At 27.5% G+C, this 25,681-nt stretch overlaps 2 protein-coding genes across 4 annotated transcripts; one reads left to right on the top strand and one right to left on the bottom strand.

Annotated features, from left to right (window-relative positions):
* Positions 1-2,127: 2,127 nt before the first annotated feature.
* LOC119684516 (USP6 N-terminal-like protein) lies at positions 2,128-20,894 on the bottom strand. 3 transcript variants are annotated; one of them, XM_038098574.1, is made up of 6 exons: positions 19,860-20,894; positions 14,884-15,565; positions 14,412-14,797; positions 14,264-14,328; positions 2,884-2,992; positions 2,128-2,817 (listed from the first exon to the last, which is right to left on the bottom strand). In XM_038098574.1, exons 1-6 carry the CDS (start codon positions 20,012-20,014, stop codon positions 2,751-2,753), a joined length of 1,464 nt encoding a protein of 487 aa, XP_037954502.1. In that variant the 5' UTR covers positions 20,015-20,894; the 3' UTR covers positions 2,128-2,750. The 3 variants fall into 3 exon arrangements, with proteins under 3 accessions (XP_037954502.1, XP_037954503.1, XP_037954501.1); XM_038098575.1 differs by lacking the exons at positions 2,128-2,817; positions 2,884-2,992 and adding an exon at positions 4,309-4,447; XM_038098573.1 differs by lacking the exons at positions 2,128-2,817; positions 2,884-2,992 and adding an exon at positions 7,496-7,756.
* Positions 20,895-21,980: 1,086 nt separating this feature from the next.
* LOC119684504 (general transcription and DNA repair factor IIH helicase subunit XPD) lies at positions 21,981-25,467 on the top strand. Its single transcript, XM_038098559.1, has 9 exons — positions 21,981-22,089; positions 22,167-22,621; positions 22,690-22,820; positions 22,878-23,098; positions 23,160-23,293; positions 23,357-23,604; positions 24,214-24,495; positions 24,562-24,840; positions 24,904-25,467. The coding sequence occupies exons 1-9, from the start codon at positions 22,085-22,087 to the stop codon at positions 25,453-25,455; spliced, it is 2,307 nt and encodes a 768-aa protein (XP_037954487.1). The 5' UTR covers positions 21,981-22,084; the 3' UTR covers positions 25,456-25,467.
* The last annotated feature ends 214 nt before the right edge of the window (positions 25,468-25,681 follow it).

The following is a 25,681-nucleotide window of genomic DNA, read 5'->3' as shown; positions in this document are numbered from 1 at the left end:
TAGTAGCAGGGGATATTTAATCTAATTTAGCACAAAGTTCTTTTTTGGAATTACTTTATGAATTATATCTTAATAAGTTAATTAAGATATATAAATTGCAATTTGACTTTCAGTAATATAATGACTAATAGAGAATAAGAAACTTCGGAATACGTATTTTTTTATTATTGAAACATTGTTAAAAAAATACCTTAGTTGTGAATTTAATTTAGAAACTATTTCATGTACTGGTTTCGAACGAATTACTTTTGTTGTATTTAATACAATTTTATTCAACAATAATGAGCTTTTCGTTTATTACTTTATAATAATATTGTATATATAACTTCATAAATTGGACGTAACTTTCAACTTCTTTAAATACATTTGACATTTGTTTTGGTATTGATAATTTTTATTTTTTTTATGATAATATTAATATTCTAACAAATTTTGTTTTAAAGGATTTAATACAGTTTTTTATTTTTATAATCAATATAGTTATATATATATAAATACTAGAATTATTTAAATAAACTTAATATTAAAATTTTAAATTTTTAGATTGCTTTTGGAAAGGTCTCATTTTTAATCAAATGTTTAATTTAGTTTATATTTAATTTTATATAAGCTTAACAATACTTGGTATTTTTTATTTTCACTAATATTGTAAATAGCAAATTATTTTTTTACCACACTAATGGTTTAAAGTATTATGTATATGTTTATATTAGTTAACTAAATTTACACTACAAAGTTTTAATAACTTACAATATTTTTAAGTGTTTACGTTTTATAATAATATCAGGGCAAGATTTTTTTACAATAATTCCTTTTTCGATATATTCGAGTTAAAACTTTATATATATATTTAAATAATAAAAAAAAAATGCAAGTACAAATATAAGTAATGAAATTTGGTTATAGATAAAAAATAATGATTTAGTTTTTATTATAATTTATAGATAATTAATTAGACGATTTAAAAATAAATTTAAAAAAAACAATATTTAATAAAATAATATTATTTAAATTTGTACTGTATACATTTGTGGAATTTTTTCTAATTATACAAAATTACATTATATAAAAATATTATTGTTAATATTAAAAAAAACAAGCTGTATTTTTAATTTTAAATTATTTAAAAAATATTTCAAATAGGTGCCAACCCTTACTAGCACTGGACTGTGTAAGTAACAATCTGACAAAAGGGTAATATGTTAGATATATATGGAAAATTATATTTATAGTTTCACCATATTATATTGTGAAATTTAACAGTTTCATTGTAAAGTAGAGGAGAATGCAAAAAAAATTAAATATTTATTAAGAAATAAGCAATATAGAATTTCATTATAGTGAAATCAGAACTAATATTACTGAAATTTTTTTTGTGGGGTCTCTTTGTGTATGAAAATAAAAATTGTATTTTAAAGTGTCTTAGTGTCTTTACATATTACCATGACAGTCTTTCTTTTTCATAAACCTTAAAAAAGTGAAATCTTTTAAAGTTTACATAAAATTATGCATAATTAATGCGAATTTTATAAAAAGTAATAAATACATATGAACGGAAATGTACGTAGTTTAATATCAAAAAAGTATTTAAACAAAAATATTATATATAGTACTTAAATTTATTTATATGATATGCTAATATACAATATATAATTTTTTACATTAAACTAAAAAAAATGAAATCCACAAATTTTTTTTGATGATTGCAGTTTGCACTATAAGAATCCTATTTGAGGAAACAGGAGTTGGTTCACTTTGATTATTAAAAAAAAGAAACAATTTATATTAAATTGTGAAATATATTTAAATGATATTCTAACAGAAAATTCAACTGTTTGTTATGTTCTTCACACAGATTCTTAATTCTAGTTTTTATGGCTCATTTGGATTCATGAAATAGAGCGGTATTCTATTTTAAGTACTAGGAATTATTGCTTCTGGTATGTGCTACTGTTTTCGTACTTTCTTAGCTAATGAAAGCAATAAGATAAGGTAGATAGGAGTAGCCTTTTAAAAAAAATGAAAGAAATTACAAATAATTTGTAACTTATTTAAAAAAGTAAATTGTTTACCTAAAATATGTATTACATCAGATTTTAGCATTTAATTTGGAGTAGTTCTTTTTTAATTTTCTGCTGATCAATTTAATTCAATACAATATTTTCAGTTTGCAATCTCATTTAAACTTTTAGTTAAGATAATTTAAGTCCAAGTGCTTCTTTCGATAAAGTACAAGTATTTAATAAGAATAGTTAAACTCTTTTCAACTATAAAATATATTAAATAAAGCACATGTCTTGATTCGATTCTGATAGACTTTTTATGCTAATTATTTATCCATATTACCCACATTACCCACATTACCCAAATGGTGAAGTCGTGCATTCTTAACCGCATCTGAAATTTTTTACTCATCCAAATGCGGCCGTTGGCGTGGGTTGTGCTATCGGTGAGGTGCTTATTACCTTTGTCGAAGTTAATGTAGGTGTTGCTGGAGACGGCACTGGTGTTGTACTCGGTGTGTGCGATATCGGTGTAGATACCGATGTTCGTGCTGAGGGTGTCGAAACTGGTGTCTGTGTAGCTGGAGTCAATGAGCGTGTTGGAGATGATGTAGCTATTATTGTCGTAGACATTGCTAAAGTTGTTGTTGAGGTTACTTTAGATATTACCACCGGTGTGCCAATATTATTTGTTGTTAAATGCACTGGCGACGACATCTGTGAATTCGCAGTTATAAGGGGCTTTCGTCAGGTACTCATTAATAGTTCACGTTGTGGTGTGTTCTGTAGAGCATTCGCTGTTTTTAAATGTATACTGTAAAAAAAAATTCAAAAATTCTTACAATTTTCAAATATAAAAATGTGATAAACTTATAATTACTTATTGTCTTCCAGTGAGAATGTCTCCGATGAACCGTGTGAGGCAACTGATGTACCTGCAAGCGAACTTCGTATTGAATGTGTATCCTCTGGAGGTACGTTAAGTGTAACTAAAATTTTTTTATTTTTCATTTTAAAAGTTGTGTTTGTTGTACCATCCAATTACGATATCAATATATACAATAAATATTTTTATACATATATTGAAATGATAGTATCCAATTTATAATTATTTTGAGTTGAGCCAATGATGAGAAAAAAAATATGTATAAAAAATATTTACCAATTATATATTATTTTTTTTTAATAAAAGAAATATATATACTTCAAATATATAAGTTATATATAAGTTATTAATTACATTAATTAGAGTGAAAGTGTAAGCTTTAAAGAAAGATCAAATATAAGGAAAATAAATTTATTATATAGTTTTTAAAATTTTTTAATTCATTTAAAATTTAAATTTACAGTATATAAAAAAATTCAGGGAAGTTGGAAAGAATTTAAATGGTTTAGTTATCATTTTTCTTTGACCTTTTTGTTTCCTACACTTATTAGTATGAGTAGTACTAGTATCGGTGGCAAGAAAACGAGTTTTTTATCTATAGCAAATAAAGTATTAATTTTCCAAACATAAAAAAATATAGATATAAAAAGAACTAAGTCTGCAATTTGAGGAGGATAATTGCGACTATCACAACGTTTATTTTACAACTGATTTTTTAACCGATTTATGGGACTAAATAGCTCACACTTAAGATATTTTAAACCAACGAACTCAATCATAAAGGACGTCTTTAGTTTTTGTTAAATAGGTAGCTGCACCTCAACTTGTGGTAGCATTTAACTGGACTGATAAAATAGGCTTAAAAAAACTAAGCAAGTCTTTGGACCAATATGTAAAATATGAAAATCTCTTCTTGTGAGAACAACATTTTTCAACAGAAAAATTGAAATCCAACTTTTAAATGGCTATGAGAGCTAGATTATATTCCCCAACAATACTCAACTTCTGTTATGCGTTGTCAACCGTAGCATTCACTGCATCTTATGACTATTCTTGCTAAAAGAAAACCGACGAATTATGGTTTAGAACACCAGTTGGATAGAAGTTGGATAGAACACAAAGAATATAACTATACGTCTTATTGCCTTTTAAATAGAAATGGCATTCTTCTAACTTGGACAGATTAATCTTTTTAACATGGTAACGCTGGTTGAGATGTCACATAAAGTAAGGAGCAATTAACATTATAATTATTTTTCAAAATTTGAAGTAACATTATCTTGAATTTCATTCTATATACTTTTTTATATAAATTATATAAGCTTTATTTAAAGTATATTCTTACAACTGTTTGAAATATTGTTCACTATTAACTGAAAAATTATATATCATATATAAAGTTCTGAAATTGTTTTTACCAGCTCTTGTTTCAGGTTTTTTTTTGTGGGATTTAATTTGAGTTAATTGAAATAAAATAATTGATTTTTTGGAATAACCATAACTATTTGCTTCGTGCATCTTATTTCTTCTCTGAATAAAACTACTTGATTTGGTGACTCTAAAAATGGGGAGAAAATTAATATATTCTGATTAATATATAAATATAAGAATTTAAATAGAAATATTATTGTTTATATATATTAAAAAACTCACAAAGTTCTACTTGCTAGAATAAATATTAAATATTGTTATATTAATTGCATTAATACATAAACAAGTGTCTAACATATTATTATTCAGACTTCTATAGTATCCTTATTTAAAGCAAAAACTATTCATAAAATTGTTTTAGAGATCCATAATTAATTTAGACTATGCCTTGGAGAAAATTAGTGAAAAATCGGATATACTATAATGAAAAAGACTAAAAGATATGTGTATATCACTACATTATGCATTAAGCACTGATTGCAAATAGCTAACGAAAGAAAACAACTCAACAATTCAATTTAGCAGCAACTGTGATGGCTAAAAATTAATTATACGGCTGGGTAGGGACTGTGTGGATAATACGGCTATGTAAAAAAAAAAAATAATTTTCGAAATGGTTAGATTTATTAAGCAGTTTAAAATAGAAAAAAAAATTAACCAATCCAATACAGTTATATTTTTAAATTATAGAATCTATCAAAACTGAATAGGCAGGCAAAGACCGAAGAAGAAGTGCTATAAGATCGATGATATGGCCAATAAATGCCTATTATATAAGTTAAGCCCGACAATCTATATGATTGTGAACGAATATTCTAAAATTCGTAAAAAAAAGTTCTATCGAATAAAATAATTATTGAATTAAAATCAAATTTGCTGGCTTGCAAATGACTAAAGACCTCTGGAAGTCATTTACTTCAAGAAACAAAAACTACTATTTTTTAATAGAAATTTGATCATAATATTCTACGAGTTCTAAAGCAATGCATTAAGGACTACCAATTTAGAAAGCATATTGTGTTGATTTAATTGAAAAGTTTATTCATTTATTTAAATACAAAAATTTTGCTAACTTGTACAAAACTAATATATTAAATATTAAAATAAGTATAATATATAAATAAATGCAAATCATAGTTTATACAGAAAGATTAACACATAATAAGCCTTTCTATTAACATAAACATATTTGAATTAATTTTAAATATTTAAGTATTTAGTGAGATTAAATTAATAAGATTGAGTTCTGGCACACAAATTTAAGACAAGGACTGTAACTTTGTGACATTAGAAGCAACAATTTGTAAATAGAATTTTATAATGGTATATCTTCAATATTTTACATAATAAGTATTTTACCAGATAAAAGGTCGACTTATATAAATATTATATGTTAATTTTATAGAGCTTCCTGAACAATTTAGAAAAGTATAAACTCGATTTTAATAATAATAGTGGAATTTCCAGTTTAAGCATTAATATAAATATATTCTTCAACTTTTTTTCAGTCAATAATAGAGTATATAGATTATATAGTATAATAGGTTATATAGGAATTTAAGAGGTTGCAATTTTCTAGGAATGTTATGTTTATATTCATTTTTTTATAAATTATTTACCACTAAGAAATGTGTTTTAAGTAAATATTAGTTACAATTATTAATAAAGCTTAAGAAACGTATAGTATAGAACTTAGTTCAGAATAAAAACAACAATAGATTGACATTTGACTTAAGATCATATAGAACTCATTTTGAGTAGTATAGGATAGGATAATAATCTATTGATATACATGTATGTTATAATAACAAAGTGCAAATAAATTCATCAGTTACTAAATGATATAGAGGTTTAAAAGACAATAATAAGAACAAAAGAAAATTACTTAAATAATTTCAGTGTTGCCATATCGAACCAAATGTTTCTACTGTACACGCTTCTTTCATAGACAATATTGAGTACATTTAAATAAGTTAACTATAAAAAATTAAAAGTAATAAATATACAATTACCAATAACAAAACTTGTTGTTTGTTCACCATGAAGTATATCTACTGGTATACTTAATAAGTCATAAAGTAGGATTATCATTATGTCATATAGTCGCATTACCAGTATATAACTATTCAGTTATGAGGATTATCTATATTAATCAATATTGGTGACCAATGACATTCCGTTTAAAATGATTTAACAGATCAGGTTGGAAATTGATATCGCCAACAGAAATAAAACTGGTAATATCAAAGACTGATATTATCAATTATATATGATTTTTAGGAAATGTATTGTTGAGAATAATTTTAAGGTTACAGAATTCAGACTGATAATAAAAATCAACTTTGTAATTTAAAAACTGAAGTTAATTCCATTCATGAAATGAAGATGCACATCATATTTATTACTGGAATTAATAAACAGTAAAGCTAACAATCTTACTATATTTGAAAAAGAATTCCTCAGAAAGATCGCTAAATCACTAGATAAATATGACTTGTATTGCAGATAAATAATTAAAGAAAAATGGTAGAATGTCAGTGTGCAGAACAATTTAGAATTGATGGTTCAAGAGACGACTGACTATATATCACAAAGTCATTTGTCATTTACAAGCACAACTTTCATTGAAGTTCTAGTGGTCGCAAGAAAAGTAAAATTAAGCATGGTGTCCTCAGAATATATTAACAACCAAGATAGATATTACAAAACCGAAATAATCATTTCCACTTTTGCTTGAGACATGTGCATATACATCTTTCCATTTGAAGTAGACCAATATTAGGTAAAAATATAAAACTAAGTTTGAAGCAGAAATACATAATACTATTTAGGATAAGAGTATAGTTAGAAGCGATAGTATAGATGAAAACATTAAGCACTCATATAATAGGCTAATGAGGCAACACTGATATTGTTAACGAAATAACAATAATATTGTGATATTCTAAATTTTAGGATTGGCAACACTGTTACTAAAAAATTCGTTGAGATAATCATTATTTTAAATAATTATTAAAAATTGTTTTAGTTTTCTATAAATATAATATACAAAAAAAAAATATGTATAATAAAATTAATAAAGTATAAATAATTCATATAAAAACTATATTTCTACAAATTTGTTACTTAAATTCTTGCGCTACTTTTATAATATATAAATAAGTTATTAAATATTATTAATAATAATATACGTGTATAAATTAAATAATATATAAATCATTTTAAAGTCGAGTATTTTGTACGCTCTGTACATCATCGTCATCATCTTCTTCAACATCATTAATGTGATTGTGATTGAAATTAAAATAACTGCTGTCGGTGTCAAAGGGTTTGTTGGTGATAACAAATCCATTGCTATAAAGTGAATAACTGCTAATTGCCGGTGAGGTGGCTAAACTAGTGATACTTTGATACGTTTTCATTGAATATGCATCACCTATATAACGTGAAATAAATTATAAGAGATATATAAAAAAGAGAAAATGTAGATAAATAAAAAAAGCAAGATAATGTATTAGGATAATACAGATTAAATGGTTTAGCAATTTTATTCAGAGGTAATATACATTAAAAAATCAAAAATTATAGGTTAATTTCATACTGAAATATATATACATATATGTGTATTTGTTTTGTACAAAGTGTTACAATTAAAAAAAACTATATATTGCTGAGAAAAAATCTTAAAAATCACCAACACCGTTTAGGATTTATACATATGGTATATGAATTAAAATTAAAATTAAAATTATATGAGTAAAGCTTTTTTAAATGAACATATATGTATGTTTATATGAAAAATATAAATTTAGGTTAATGTATATTATTCACTAAGGCAGATGCATATCAAGATTTAAGATGATATAAAATCTTTTTATCTTTTATGTTATCTACCAACACCAACACCGATACCGACACCGACACCAGCAAGTCGAAATTGTTTTCTTCTATTAAATTTTATTAAAAATTTTTCATTAAAGAGATAAAAGCAATATAAAAAAGTATAACGAGAAATTTTGCAACCAGTAGGGAGATGTTGTGGATGAATTCTGCAATTTAATCAAATATTCCGAATCAATTTGACAATATGTCTATAGTCAAGATAAACATCATCTCTTTTCAAAGCAAGGACTTCGATCACTTCGTAATAAGAGCGTTGGTCATGCATTTCCAATCAACAAAACACATGGTGATATAGTAAACTCGGACCTACCTATTGGGCAAGCAATTCATTTTTAAGAATTGTTTGTTTTAAAATTTATTTCTTGAAATAATTCTTGAAATAACTTAACCACTTTTGATCCGACCCCCATACTAAAGGAACAAAAATGACAAAAGTTCCGAACAATAATAAACAACGTAACAAAAGGTAATATTAGATCTGTCGATAAGTGGACATCGTCAAAACGACATATAGTCGTTTTATGATAAAAATCATAAAACTCTTAAAACAATAGTTACGATAGACTGATTAATAGCTATTGACTTATTTTTTTAGGACAGGATAGGATAGGATAGGACTGGAAATAAAATTTAAAAAATCCTAAAACTCATTTAATGTACTCATTATGGCAGACTTTTAAAATGATATCAAAAAATGGACTTAAGAAAACTTACTTAGTGAAGATTTTTATTTTTTAATTTATAAAATAATTAGGACTTATACAGTTGGTGCTCAAAAAACCAAGTTAAATAAATATATTAAAATAATCAACAAAGTGCCAACTAACACCAAAGAATAAAAAGCCAAACTACCAGTTTATAGCATCAAAAAAATTAAAAAATTACAAGGAATAATAAAGATACATAAGCAAAAGGTGCTTGCTTATAGCTTTAAAAAAATTAAAGAAGAATGTCATAATGTCATTTCTGTATAAATTTCTGTATAAATATTTTTTATTTTAAAAATAATAAATTTGTGAGAATTCTGATTACTAGTGAAGACAGAGTTTTATAAATATTTAAAACATATAGATGATGCTCAGAGAGCAGAGAAATTTCAGACCATAGAAATAGCATTCATTTTTTTTTTTTGAATTTATTATATTCATTTATAAATAATTTTAATATGTTTACTGTAAATACAATTGTAGAAAAATAATAACATTATTTGATAACACTAATGACTTAATTATATTAGAGATTAATATTAGACATAAATTTTAAATTTATTTTCAAGATATTGTCCGTCAAAAAAGTAATTAATTTGATATTGATATGACATCACATTCGAAATAGAAAACTACTTTTGTTTACTACTTAAGTCAGCTTTAAAATGTAGGCAATTAAAAAAGATACTCATTCGATAGAACGCATGCAGAATGGCTTAAAAAATATTGACAATAGGCAGATAAAAAGAAGAAAAAGAAAATACATGAAGAAAGCACAATAAAAAGCACACAAAGTGTAGAAATAATAAATTGAGGCGCTAACATTTGACCTAATCGAAGTTAGCATGTGATAAAGTCAATACCATTTGTTGACATCATTATTAGTTGTTTTGAATTGTTACCCTACAACAGGTCATTCGATATACGTTGAAAAAATGTGTTCAAACACATAACATATATTTTTGTACTACTGAAAATTTGATATCATAACATATTAAATTACTATAGACAGTTACACAAGATAAATAAATATATGATATAAAGTTAAGAATAAGAGTAAGAAGAATTTTAAAATTATGTTAACCGTATTTTCATTATCGAGTCTTTGAAGTATTGGGTGTACTGACTGTAATGAATGTTTTAACTATCAGACAGTAGCGATATTGAGTTTGTGTTTAGTGGGTGTATTAGCAAGAAATACAATAGTGTGTTTGGAGATATTTTTGTTTGGTAATATGTTATGTCGAATAAGAAAGTTTTTGTAAAATTTAAACTGAATTAGTTGCAATAATTTTAAATATTAAAGAAGGGATTTATGGCCCAAGTTTTGTGGTTGGTGTCTCTAGATATGACACTTTGTGAGTTTCCACACTTTAAATAACACTCAAAGAACAGCGGTTTTCAACAATAGATGACATAAAGTCTATACCTTGCTTCAAGCTAAAAACTACGGTAGCATCTATAAATGTATAATAACTACTTTAATCGGTATGGAATATATATCGTATATTTTTACTTCTTGAGAAGTGAGAACTTAGTGTAGAGGCGTTCTGTCGAGAGGTGGACAAATACAGAGCGCACGAGTAATATTTTCGTTGTCCTTCTCTGGCATATAACTTCGACAAGAATGTTGAAAAGGAGTCTTAAGATATAAAAAAAAACAAACTAAATCCTTCCGGTTGAATTTAGGCAATAGATCTTTCATTCTTACACATGAATAATCTGATAAAAGTACTTCTTAAGAACCTGTTTTTCTTGGAAATCTTTTTTTTTCTTTTTCTTGTAAATTTTCAAAACTTATAAAGAAGTATTAAAAAGAATGCACAGTTTCCTTTTAAATGATATAAATTTTAATATTTGATTAATTTATTGTTAAATAAATTTTAAACTAAATATATTCCATATAATTAAAATTTAGTCAAGTCGAGCTTTATTCAATTGAACTAATAAACCTGACCAATAAAATGTAGGGCCTCTTGCAATTATTATGCACATTTTATCAATTTTTATGAGCTGCACTTAAAGAGATGAAGGCCAAAACTGTGTGACACTGCTTTAAAGCAATCAGTAGAAGAGACAGTAGAAGGGGTAGACCACTTCAATGATTTTGCTTGTTATGCAAAGGAAGGCAAAGTGGACAAAGTTTTTTCAAAAGTAACTCTCCCAACTACTTTTACTATTATGATGGCTGCTGCGGACCTTTCATGCACAAAAAAAAATATATATATATTAAATGCAATAATGTTATAAAAACAAATTTTTTTTTTGCATTTATCTTTTAATGTTTTTAAAATTGTGTAACTTTAGAGAAAAATTTTATTAATAAAAAAACAATAATAGTAACAATAATAAAGCAGCATGAACGAAAGTAAGAGTTAATTGTGAGAAACACGCAATATCATTAAATCAGTAAGAAAAATACTGATAATTACGTTAAGTAAACGAACTAATAATGATGCATTGAATAATGTTCACTTTTTTACAAAAATATTAAGGTATTGAGGTCTTCTAGGAAATACTTTTTTTACATTTTTAGGTTTTCAATTTTCACACTTCATATAAAGTTGAAAATAATTAGGTGTAAGATGATTAACATAAATTATTGTTAACATTTATAATTACTGTGGTTAGGATTTATCTATATAACACATATATTGGAGCTATGGTTATATCTCTCTTACTTATTTTGCAATCATAACAAAGACAATCGTCGTGATCTACTGTTTAGTAATTAATGGTTACAGTCCACTGAATATGAATACCGTACGGTAATCATAAGAAAACTATTAAAAGCATTATTGATCCCAATACATTGTGTAAGAAATGCATTAATTGTAAGTTTATGTTTAAAAAACGAATGAACGAAATGACGATGTGGAAAATGTCTTAATTAGCAGACTTAAGTCATCTGAATTCCCATCAGCTTGCCATCAGCAAGCTCATACGGGTTATTGAGTACCTCACATTATTCCTGCCAGAACTGATTAACTGAAACTACATGATTAATTTTCTACATAATAGTTGATTTGTAAAGGACACCTGTCCTTATTGGCAAAATTACAGTAATCTAAAGATTATGAAATCCTTCTAGAACACTTTATCCTAAAATACATAACCAAGAGGAAAGATATCACTATTTTACCAGACATATATATATTGAATCCTTTAACTCTTAGAAGGAGCATAGAGCCGCTTTCACCAGACCATTGGAAGAAATAATACCATTGCGAATGATATTGTCTCGTACATAGATGGCTCCAAAACTGAGAAACGTTTGGCCTCAGGCATCTATAAACTAGAGAATCGATAATGGGTCAGTCGAGGAACAATGACCTCAGTATTTCATACTGTAATTTATGACATAAATATCTGCAGTTATTGGGGAAGTATCATGCTGCACCAAGCTCTTACTCTGAGAAGAAAAATAAATAGCAATTAAATCTGAACAGATTGGATTTATAAAAAGTGATTGAAGTGGTAACTGCTCATTGTCTTTTGATCAAACATAAAGTGTGGCTCAAATTGTCAGAAACTGATAAATACAGACTATGTATGGAAGATAGAGCCTCAGCTCAGTTCGTATACAATACTGAAGGAGAAATTTCACAAAGAAGAAAAGATAAAGACTTCTCTGAATATATCTAAAGTGAAACAAATCCTTCAGTTACTTCAAGAAAGACAACACAACATACAATAAAAGTAGTATTACTGAAAGTTGACATATAAACTCTATAACTATATAATCGGTGTTACTATTTCACATAATAGCCACCCTTAATTAAAACATGCAAAAAATTGGCAATAACATACTGTTAGCTCAAGAAAATTGAAACACATTAAACAACTGACTGTATAGTTACAGTAGTATACAATGCAGTCACTGATATATTACTCAAAACGGAAAAGTCGAAGATGTCTGCTGTTGTTGTAGCCCACAGGAATCTATAAAGCTGATAACATAAAATATGGATAGGTAATGGTAGTAGTGTAAGAAGGGAGGTGATCGTTTAGGAGTAAGAATAATTTAGGAATGGATGGGAAAGGTCTCTTCTGCCAGTACTTTCTCTTCCAAAATTATAATTTTATATATTTATGTTATAAATAAATAATTCAATATTTCTATGAAAACTTATTATTAAAAAATTTATTATATATCAGGTAGAACGAACCGAAAACTGACGGTGGTTTGATTTCCCTCACTACTTTGGAAATACTAATATATATATCTACATATATACAAATTTGTACGCACAGTTAGAAAAAATAAAGGTTTCTATATAATTAATAAGTGAGAATAATATAAACTAGAAACATAAATAAAAATAATTTAATACAAACGAATATAATCAACATTATATTGAACGATGTTTGTACGAATAGTTGAACGGTTGCAATTGCTTGCAATTCTAAATGGCTTTCTACTGCCACACACTATGTGTTATCACATCTTCTGATGTTCAGATTATTATAAGAATATCTATCTCAAAGCAATTTAAACAAATTTTGTGTATAATTTAAACTGATAAATATATGTTAAACCTTTATATGGTTATTCGTTATAATTTTATTTCTATAAATTTCTTATGAAAATTTATTTGTACAGATGAGATAAGTTTGCAAAATTATTTGATTGTACAAACGAAATGATAAACTTATATTTGAGAATATATCACTATCAGATGGTTTATTTTACTGGCGAAATATAAACAAAAGCTTTCACAAATAATGTACAGTTGGTAGGTAGTAGGTAAACTTATCAGTTAAAATGAATCCCCTCTGTGAGATACATGAAAATAAAATATGGTATTAAACGAAAGATTAAATTAGATAAGCTTAAATACACTCCCGTCACAACCTTATGGTAATTTATAACAGCGTTAAATCACTAATTATTTACAATAATTGAAATTAAATGCGTTTTGATCTGTATATTTACACACTATTTTTGACTTTAGTATAATTTATAATAAATATAATTAAAACTATAAGATTTTTTTTATACAATTTTTTTTTATATGTAAATATAAAAAATAAGAAGTTGTACAATAAGAAAATACAAAAAAAAAAAATTCTGAAAATTAAAAATTAACATAAAAAAGCGACTGAAATAGTTTTGCGTTCTGATAGAAATAATTTATATTTAAATTAACCTCCAAATCTTTCTCAAATCTCAATTTAAATATTTTTTTGCTTATTGTACAACTTCTTTGAGAAATGTATATGAATAAAAATAGATAGTTTAGTAGAAAGTAAATAGCGGTAAAGAGAAAGATAAGATAGTAAATAGCGACATGTATAAATATTATAATACATTAAAAAACAACATAACTTACCGGTTGCGCATTCTGACGTCTCATATGAAACTGTTGATTGTACTTCAATAGCGTTTTGCTCTTGCCTGCAAATTATAACAAAGATATCAATATAATTTACATTTTAATTTTACATAATTTATTTTAACTACTGTATTTTAGTACGCACCTAGATATCACATCATTTATAACTTGTTTTTCGGTATCTGTATATTCGGATCTTCGTCGTCCAATTTTCTTCTCAATATCAGCCTCTATGAATTGTCCCAATGGTTTAGTCGGAAATTCGTTTGTCTTTGGCGGCGGAGGTACATCTAATTTCAAATCTTTTAATTTTTTCATTACTCTCTCTAATGCCTCAACCACATAATCATCGTTGTAACCAAAATTTTTATGCAATTTAACCTGCAAATACTCAATTATCGAATCCATATCCTTAAGACGTAACAGTTCATGTTTATGTAGGTAAAGTATAGTAATGGCCATAGCAGTTATAACACGATCGCCCTCAAACAAAAATATATCCCAGACACGTAAACTTAAACTAAACGGAATCTGTAATTATAAAACAAATACAATTTAGAAATAAAAATACTACTAAGTATAAGTATAAGAATCGTCTCTCTCTGTTAGATACTCACTCTTTCTACAAAAACTACAAAAAACCATTTAATAGAATATAATATTGCGTCGACATTATTTTTGACAAAATGCTGATGTAGCTTGCGCATAATTTTCGACATAATGCGATCATGATGTTCTAGAAATCTTTGTAATTTTGGAAAACCCTCTATAAACAGCCCATGCATGGCAAACTTCTTATCAACTATTAGTGTATTGAGTGCCCAAAATGCTTCTTCCTCTTGCATATAAAGTAGCAACACTCCGGCCACACATGCCATACCTTGGCAATAACCTAATTCGGGATTGTATATACTATAAGCATTGAGTACGTTGAACAGTGAACATTGTTTAACGCTGTAGCGTTGACGATAGGCATGATTATCACGAAATTGACGATTCACATCTGAGTCAATTTGACGCACTTCTGTTGAATATTTTCGCGCTAAACTAAGCATGCGAGAGTATGTATCTTTATTGGCAGCTATTGACTCATCGACATTCAGAAATTTTTTCCAAGCTGGCCACCGCATTCGATCGGGTATACCTTTAAATACACGTTTGCGCAGCTTTTCGTTATGTATATTCCATGATGTGAACATTTTCATCCATTTCTTATCACGTTCCAATTCAATTTTGGTGCGTTGCACTTCTTGTGAATCGCGTATATCGGGCAGGCGGGAATCATGTATGAAGCCGTATCTATGCAGAGAAAGGAAGAAATAAAAAATTTCAAATATTTATAACAAATACTTGTATAATATTATATATAAAGGTTTGCTTGCATGCAATATTATTTAATACAAGTACAACTAAAACTTCAATAAAATAAAGTTCAGTAGTAATAAACTACAAGTAAAATAAGTGCTGTACAATAATAATACTGAATGATATAAAAAATATTATCAAAATTGTTTAAGTGATTCTAGTTTAAGCCGTGGTATAACAGCAGGTCATTATATAAGTTAAAGTGGTGTTTGGCCACTAAGTTCCAATCTAATTCCAATCAAACCTAACATACTAGTATACTAGCAAACAGTTGATATTTATATCGTATGTACAAACATATTAGATGTAAATAGCAAGCGACAAATTGATTTCGAGTGAATGAATAATAAAATCTGAAAGCGAATCTAATATATTTAATGAGAGATGGAAGTATTTCGCTTCTAAGAAATAGTATATGCATAATATTGTGAATAGTAAGCAAACGATTCAATTACGAATCAATGAATACTCCCATCCAAAAGCAAGTCTTGAAAAGTATGTAATAAAGTTGAGGCGTGTAAAATAAACACGAAAATGTTAATGAACAATGAAGTAGTCTATTCTAGTACAAGTACTAATGCTATATGTACAGAAATGATTTATAACTTGTAAATAGTAAGTTAATAAATCAAGGAGAATGTAAGAAATCTAAATTAAATCATATGAGCAGTCAAGTGATTTATAAGCTGATATCTAATGTAAAGTTTTGGCATAGAGAATTAAATTATTACGAAATGAAATTAGTTTGTGACCAGAATTATTTTCAAAAATATCTATTCAAGCTTGAATTCAAATACAATTCAATTTATTTGTTCTACATAGATTAATTGATGAACGCTGAGCAAATAGTTATCCTTTACTTTATGATCCAAATCAGGTTTAACATTGAAAACCTAATAGAACAGAAGGAGTAAATCACTTCTCATTCAGGTAATACTTTTGCTGCTGTGATAATTACAAATATAATAGAGTACCAAAGCTAACGTAGAACAGGCGCTTTTTTAAATACTGATTATTGAGATTTGATGCTTACGATATTTCTTTGAAGGTACTAGAAAAATAAGGGTTTAAAATAACATTTACAATACATTTAAATATAAAAAATGTTATTAAACTAAAGTAGAACTTAACAGAGAGGAACTTTTTAATGGAGGCAGACTCTATCAACAACTCGACGTCAGATATATCTAGCAATAAAAACAAGATTTTATGTGCAACAAGAACTCATTTCAATATAAAACTGCTTGTTTACTAGTTATGAATCCAGAATTAACACGTCTGTTATTCCCAATGTGTGTCTCAAAAATAGTTTTACTCCTCATAATATTACTAATTTGCTCACCTGTTCCAATGCTAACATAAATTGTAGATCCTTTCATTCCTTATTATTAATACTAAAGGAATCTAAATCTCGGCCTAGAATAGTTCAACACTCTCTCTCTCGTTCTAACTCTCATTACCTTTCCCACTCTGTTTTTGCTTTACAGGTTTTCTGATTTGGTGACATCCAAAAAAATAATTACAATCATAGAATTAATTCAAATATTCAACCTAAAACGTTTTCACGATGTAAATATCTCAATATCGAAAAGGTTATGAAAATATTTTTAATTACGTAAGTTACATACTTGCATCCAATAATGGTAATGTAGAAATGAAAGTAAAAATTTCATATGCATATATGGGAGAAAATACATTTTAGTGTGCCTTTATTGTCGAAATAGCCGCACAGTTTTTTTATTAAATTATGGTTGGTAGCAAGACAAACAAAAAATATATATATATTAAATATATATTATATTTTATGTATTGTATGTGATATATCGTCGCCATAATTTTTTCGTCTTATTATTATGTGATAAGCATAGAGTGAGCAATATTTGCTACATTGTATTCTGATTTCTATGTGTACAACAAAAATAAATTTTTTATAAATGAAAATACTTATACACTGATTTAATGTAATCAAAATTCATATATTTTTATTAAAAAATTGGAAATCATTGAAAAATTAATTTATTTTGAATTATTAAATAAAATATATCATACAAAAATTGTGACTTTTAAGATAGAAATGACGAATTGATTGATGCATTTATCGGAATAAAAACTATTTATAATTGGAAGATGAAAACAATTAAATATATACTTAGATAGTCAGATAAAAGGACAAGGTTAGCCTCATTTCCAAAGATTGATTCTTGGGTGGTCAGCCTTACCGTTCACATAGGAAAGAATACTATATATTCCCAAAAAATTTCACAATTTTTATTATCAAAACAAATTTATTAAATCTTTATAAATAAAAAATTATGTACATAAATCATAGCATAGCTGTGTGTCATAATTTTTTTTTATACTAAAAATATTTGAAACAAATTCAAAAAAAAAAAATTCATAACAATTGTTTGGACCTTTTTTTGCAAAAAATTTAATTTAATTTAAAAAATTTCGTATAATACAAAAATTTGGAAATTTTATATTCTGATGTATTTTACAAAATATAGTAATGTGTATGCAAATGGCTTCAACAATGAATTAGTCATCAATTAAAGGGTCTAAGCGTATGGTAAGTCTAATCGAAAAAATATAGATTTTATTACTCGCTTTCAATTAGAGCAGTATCAACGTGTTAATTGAAATAATACATTTTATTAGTTGCTATTGGATATAGAGACAAAAATCCTTACTATCATTCATTAAAAACAGCATATAAATAACATAATTACATTGAATTTAAAACAATTATGAAGGAAATATTTTCTTTTCGCTTATGCATGTAGTTAATGTTCAGTTTAAATGAAATGCATCTATTAAAATAACCGAAGGTCAAAGAATCAGATAATACCGAAACAAATATAAAATATAAAACAAATAATATAAAGCAAATAATTAACAAGAACAGAAAATTGCTAGCTAACTGCACTAAAAAGATAGAATAAAACTGAGAAAACATTTATGTTTAACACTACTTATATATACAGTTTCAAAGTTAAAAAGATAGAAGTAAAAATACACAAATAGTTAGATAGTTAAAACTAAATAGAGTTTTTGAACAATCAACTATTATTAAATGAAAATTTAAATTTAAATTTTAGATAAACCACTTCTATTCGAGAAATTACTTTGTAGTTTAAATAACATATGCAATGTCTTCAATGCACACATTAAGAATTTCTTACAGATATTTAAGGAAGTAATAACCTATAGTAGATAGACGCGTTGAGAAATCACTGTGCCATTAGAATAGAACGTACAGTGTCTTTAATGCACAGACATTTAAGGATGGAAGAACATATAGCAGACAATTAAAAGCAGAAATAATCTATAGTAGATATACGCGTTCTGATGGGCTAATCCATAGCTTGTTTAAAAAATCACTATCATTTAGATAAAACAATCAATATACACATTAAGAATATAGGAACGACATTTAAGGAAGCAAAAACCTGCGTTTGAGGAAGTATATTGCTGCGTATCGTCAAAATATAACACGTAAAATGTGTTTAATTCGCCTATTATCCACAACTTTGACAATAGTCACTGAAAGTAGCTCCCATCTGATGCTTATAATATAACAGCCTTATCAAAATTAAACTGAATTAGATCTTATCTAAATTAATTTAATATTAAAAGATGTATGTAAATTAGCATTTCAAAATTCAGTGTTAGCATTTTATTAGACATTGAAAAAAATGCGCTCCTCCGAAATAAATACAATTATATTTAACCTTAAACTTTTACTAAATAAAAATAGTAGATTCGTACAAAAACGATAAAAAGCTGGTGCCTTCACAAAGCAAAAACTGCTCTGCACTGCTTGTATTATTTTCAGGGAAGCGTTCTGTAATTAAAGAAAGCGCGTACGCAGAAAAGAAATCTGATAAACGTGCTTGTACTATAAATAAACAAACAAAAGAAGTGCAGCGGACGCGATAAGAAAGCGAGGTTGTAAACAAACAGTTATGTTTATTAGAGAATGCAAATAAATATTTTTTTATGCACATTCCCAGTTTTCTAATATCTGAAGAATATAAAAATATTTTTTTTTTTTAATTTTTTATAATTATTTTACTCTTGAAATGAAATTCATATCATATTTTTAAATCTTTATTAAAATATTCTACTTTTCTATATATTATTTTTATACATAATTTGATAAGAAGAACATTGATTTAAGAAGATTTTACGTTTCGATAAAAAAATGAATATATAATTTTCAACTTACTTGTCGGTTACATGGTAAAGTTCAAACGTTGGGTTCTCCCATGGATCGACCTCATTCTTTGGATCTAATCCTAAAGCGTATCGATTGAAAATCATTTCACGTTCTTCCGTGGCGCGTTTAAGCAGCGCCTCTTGCTCATCATCCATGGTCATCATATTTACAATCGTTTTTATTTCACAATTGTTTAAATAAAATAAAAATAAGAGGGGCGGATGTGAATTATCTATTGCTACTTTCCTTTCCTTTACTTAATGTGTGCAAATAAATAATTAAAATGTATCCGCTATTTATTGGCAAGAATGTTGCATATAAAATATATGTTAATTATAAAATAAATTAATGAGATTTCATAATAATTGCATTAAATGGAGAGAAAATCTTTTTTTTCCGTTTCAGGATTTTCTTTATGTTCAGAAAGATTTCATTTGATTTTCTTGCTGAATTATGTGCCATTTATGTATTTCTGTATACTTAAAACTCCAAAGTAAATTATTCACTTATTTTGAATAACTTGCACATTAAAAACCCATCGCTCCAGGGAAAATAGCATATATTTTTATTACTTAAATGATAGTAGAGCACAAGCACGCAATGACGTGATTTTTGTCCGTCCGCGTTTGCAATATTCATTCATTAAAATAAGACGCCCCCACCAACGCACTTTATCACATCACTAAAAATTTATTCGTTTTATTATTTCACTGACTAAAATTATTACACACTTGACGATATTTTATATCAAAAAAAAATAAATTTTAATTATTTGTTTTCATATTCCGAATTTTGTTATTTCCTTTTCAATTTTTGTTTTGAACTTTCTTTGCTTCTCTCCTTTCCAAGTGTTTTACTAAATTTCTTTCTCTTTTAAGTTTTTATAATACTAATAAAATATATAAATTTAACTTTATTAAACAGTTTATAATTTATTTTAAACAAAGCATATATTGGAGTAATTTACTACATTTTGTAATTTTGTTTGTGTTTCTTCACCGCACACAACTTCTCAGAAAAACTTTCCTCCAACACAGCACTTCAACTAAAATAAAATACTGCTGTCATTTAATATAAGTGTATTTTGCTTGTTGGCAGTGTCATAATTTTTAAGTACAGCGGCTTTCATATATTAGCTATCATACATGAATGATGACTTACAAACATTTAAATTCATCAACAGTAAAGTGTGTAAATTGTTACTTAGACGGATGCATAAAACATATATATACGATTGGTTTTGGTCGAGCACTATTGTTCAGATTGATTAATTAGGTTGAGTCAATGCATTCTCTATTAACCGCGAGGCTTCTTCATAACTCCTCTCTACGCTGGATTAATGTTTTTCACTTTAAAATAATCGACCACAGATCTGCATACCTCCCAGAAGTTTGCGCAGTATCTCACAGTTAATATCGAATTAAAAAAAATCTTAATTTTAGATGGATCACTGCATTTGTACTTTAAATTGGCATTGTACTATAAATATCCCACAATTGGCATTATGACATAAATATGTTGATCTATTTAAATAGCTTACATAAATTAAGTAACATTCCAATAAGTGTATATTCGAGATGTATATCAAAATATTTACATATTCTAATTGACTAAGCAAATGTGTAACAAATATTTTAATGCAGAAAAATATTTTTTTTGCGGTAGGTAAAAAGCATCGAGAGCCGTAGTGTGAAATTGGAACCCACTAAAATCATCTCTTAAGAATGCAAAATGGACAAATTTCAGCCATTAAACTATAAAAGTCAAAAGCTGAACCCCTTCTCCAGTAATCAGGAAAAAGGCAGACTATAGAATACAGAAGGCTTGGTTTTACGACAACAAATATATCTAAGCCAAACTTGGTAACGTGTGAGGGAAGGAAGCGATCATGTTCTTGGCAGAAATTTCTGACTATGAGTAAACTCATTTATTACAGAATTCGCACAAAAATTTGCTAATAAGGTTTGACAATTGTAAATGCAAACAGTATAAGAACTTAAATTTTAAATCACTTCACAGTTTTACAATTCACCCTGTTTCATATGGCAGCACTGAAACTCTTTTGTTTTGATGTTTTGTATATTTTGCATACCGGTTTCACGTTTTCGTTTTATAAACAAAAACGGAAATAAATTATAAGTTAAAGCTTTATATATGAATTAAAAGTTTTATAAATTTTGATGTCTAACGTTTTATAAAAATACTAAACAGCAGAATATAAACATTTCCCAAATATGAAGTACGTTTATATTGCTTTACATTATCTTAAATAAACATTTAATGATATTAATTTTATTAATTGTAATTATCTCGTAGGCTTAGTGTGGATGGTTTATTAGTTTATTTCCCATATGAATACATATATCCCGAGCAATATGCTTATATGCTCGAGTTGAAACGAACACTTGATGCAAAAGGTCATTGTTTGTTGGAAATGCCTTCCGGGACTGGAAAGACAGCCACATTATTGTCTTTGATTGTAGCTTATATGCTTGAATATCCAGAGACTGTGCGGAAACTTATATATTGCTCTCGTACAGTACCAGAGATAGAAAAAGTCATCGCTGAATTGCAGAGCCTTATGAAATACTATGAAAGGCATGCACAACCTACTGGTCTAACTGGATTAGTATTGAGTTCACGTAAGAATATGTGTATTCATCCACAAGTAAGTGGAGAGCGTGACGGCAAAAGTGTTGATGCAAAATGTTTTGGTTTAACTGCGAGTTATGTGCGAGATCGACATTCAGTAGATGCAGACACACCTATATGTAATTAGAAATTAACTTTCGGATCCATTAAATACAGTTTTAATTATACTATTATATATTGTTAAAAGGTCAGTATTACGAGGGTTTCAGTTGTGAAGGTAAGGAGTCAACACTACCCTGCGGTGTTTATAGTTTAGATGACCTAAAGGAATTTGGACGTATGAAAAATTGGTGTCCCTACTTTTTAGCACGACATGCAGTAAATAAAATTTATAACAATAATTACTCTTAATTTTATTAAACTAATATCTTACAGATACTACAAGCTAATATTGTAGTTTACAGTTATCATTATCTTTTGGATCCAAAAATTGCTGAAGTGGTATCTAAGGAATTAACGAAAGAATCATGTATAGTTTTTGATGAAGCACATAATATAGATAATGTTTGCATTGATTCGATGAGTGTTAAAATCAACAGACGCATAGTTGACCGCAGCACAAATGCATTAAATAATTTACAGAAATTAGTAGAAGAGTATGAATATGGTTTAATTTTTAAGCATTTACAATTTACTAATATATGTGTTTTTTTACAGCATACGCAATGATGATATAAATCGATTAAATGAAGAGTATCAACGAATGGTGCAAGGTTTGAAAGATGTTAGTGAACAACGTGAAACAGATATGGTTCTAGCAAATCCCATTCTGCCAGCTGATGTTTTGAAAGGTATCCGACAAATTAAATGTTGTAATAATGTGGTATATTAAAACATATAAAACTAATTCACAGAGGTTGTTCCCGGTAACATAAGAAATGCTGAGCATTTTCTTAGCTTTTTACGCAGATTTGTAGAATATTTAAAAACTCGGTTGAGAGTTCATCATGTTGTACAGGAATCTCCCGCAGGTTTTTTAAAAGATGTTCAGAGCAAAATTTGCATTGAACGCAAACCACTGCGATTTTGCGCTGAGCGTTTATCAAGCATGATGCGCACTCTTGAAATAACAGACCCAGCTGAATATGGCAGTCTGACATTGGTAAGTTATTATTAATACTGACCATTATAAAACTTGTTTATTCCTTTAATAAAACATTACAAAAGACAACGACAATTTTAAAAATGTAATTGGGAACATTGGCTTTTTCAATCATTATGAATATTGATTTCGGGAGAGAATATATTCAAATACTACAACAAATAAGTCTTTCTTACAACTTTCTACCATTAAGAAGGCTTTCGTAAAGATAACAAAATTCACAAACTTATGGAATCAGCACTATAGCTGCGCCTGAGATTTTTAAAAAAATCCATACCTTTACCTTTCGGTATATTTAAATAGAATGTTCTAATCTTCTTTAATAGTTTAGTCTAATGTTCTATCATGAACAACTTTACGATATATAACATTAGTTCGTAGAAAACAGAAGGAATTTTTTATCCTTCTAGTCAAAAATTAGCGTTATCCAGGCTATAATGCACAATTATTGTTTGATTTCTTGTTACTGTATTTTAACCCTTAACTAGTAGAAGAGCTGAATATTTCAGTGTCTCACTATAAGTAAAAATATGTTTCTGTTGTAAAGAATGCATCTTTTATGAAATAAAATAGTTTTATTAAAATTTTTATAATTTTTTTTTTGCAAAGGTTACCCATTTCGCCACACTAGTTTCTACTTACACTAAGGGTTTTACGATAATTATTGAACCATTCGATGATAAAACACCAACCGTTGCAAATCCGATATTGCACTTTAGTTGCTTAGATTCATCGATTGCTATGGAACCAGTATTTAAACGATTTCAAAGTGTAGTCATTACATCTGGTACCCTATCACCTATGGATATGTATCCAAAAATATTAAATTTTGATCCTGTAATTATGAGTTCCTTTACTATGACATTGGCAAGGCCATGTCTGTTGCCAATGGTAAGTTTGTATTTAATTTTTATTTACTTTTTTCATTAAAATTGATTGTAATTTTATTTTCTGTAGATTGTATCCAAAGGCAATGATCAAGTGACTATATCTTCGCGATTCGAAACACGTGAAGACTCTGCCGTAGTGCGTAATTACGGGCAGTTACTTGTTGAGACCGCAAAAACTGTTCCTGATGGCATAGTTTGTTTTTTCACTTCATATTTGTATTTAGAATCGGTTGTAGCTGCGTGGTATGATCAAGGCATTGTCGATACATTGTTACGTTATAAACTGCTATTCATTGAAACTCAGGATAATGCTGAAACTAGTTATGCATTAATGAACTATGTGAAAGTAAATATGATAATTATATTAATATAAAATAAATATTAAATTTTCTATAAAATATAATTAAAGGCTTGTGATTGTGGTCGTGGTGCAGTCCTGCTTGCTGTGGCTCGAGGCAAAGTCTCTGAAGGTGTTGATTTTGATCATCATTATGGGCGCGCTGTACTTATGTTTGGAATTCCATATGTATACACTCAGTCAAGAATTTTAAGAGCACGCCTTGATTATTTACGTGACCAATTCCAAATACGCGAAAACGATTTTCTAACATTTGACGCTATGCGTCATGCTGCACAATGTGTGGGCCGTGCTTTACGTGGTAAAACTGACTATGGTATTATGATATTTGCAGATAAACGATTCCAAAGGCAGGACAAACGTAATCGTTTACCCAAATGGATACAAGAACATCTTGTTGATAATTTTTGTGGATTAAGTACAGAAGAATCTATGCAATTAGCACGTCGTTGGTTACGGCGCATGGCACAACCATTTACTCGAGAAGATCAATTAGGTATTTCACTCTTGACCTTGGAACAGTTGGAAAATATGGAAAAGGAAAAACTAGAGCTTCAAGCTCAAGGAAAAGAAGGTGTAGGCGGTGAAGTTATGGAACTATAAAATATAAAAACTGCCATGATTGTTAAAATTTATTATTTTGAATAAATAATTTGAAAAATTTTATTGGTGTTCCTTTTTACTTGTAGCTCGCAAAATTAATTGTTTAAATAATAAATTTGCATTTGTTTAACCACAAATCATTTGCGAATTACTGCACCTGACCAACTGACTGTCTAACTGACGTTTGTGTGCGGCTTCCGGTTTACACACAATCAAATTGCAGTAC

The sequence above is a fragment of the Teleopsis dalmanni genome, chromosome 2 (assembly GCF_002237135.1).
Source record: "Teleopsis dalmanni isolate 2A chromosome 2, ASM223713v2, whole genome shotgun sequence".
In the NCBI taxonomy this organism is placed as follows: domain Eukaryota; kingdom Metazoa; phylum Arthropoda; class Insecta; order Diptera; family Diopsidae; genus Teleopsis; species Teleopsis dalmanni.
The sequence above is the reverse complement of the archived record's forward strand: the minus strand, read 5'-3'. Positions and strand labels throughout refer to the sequence as shown.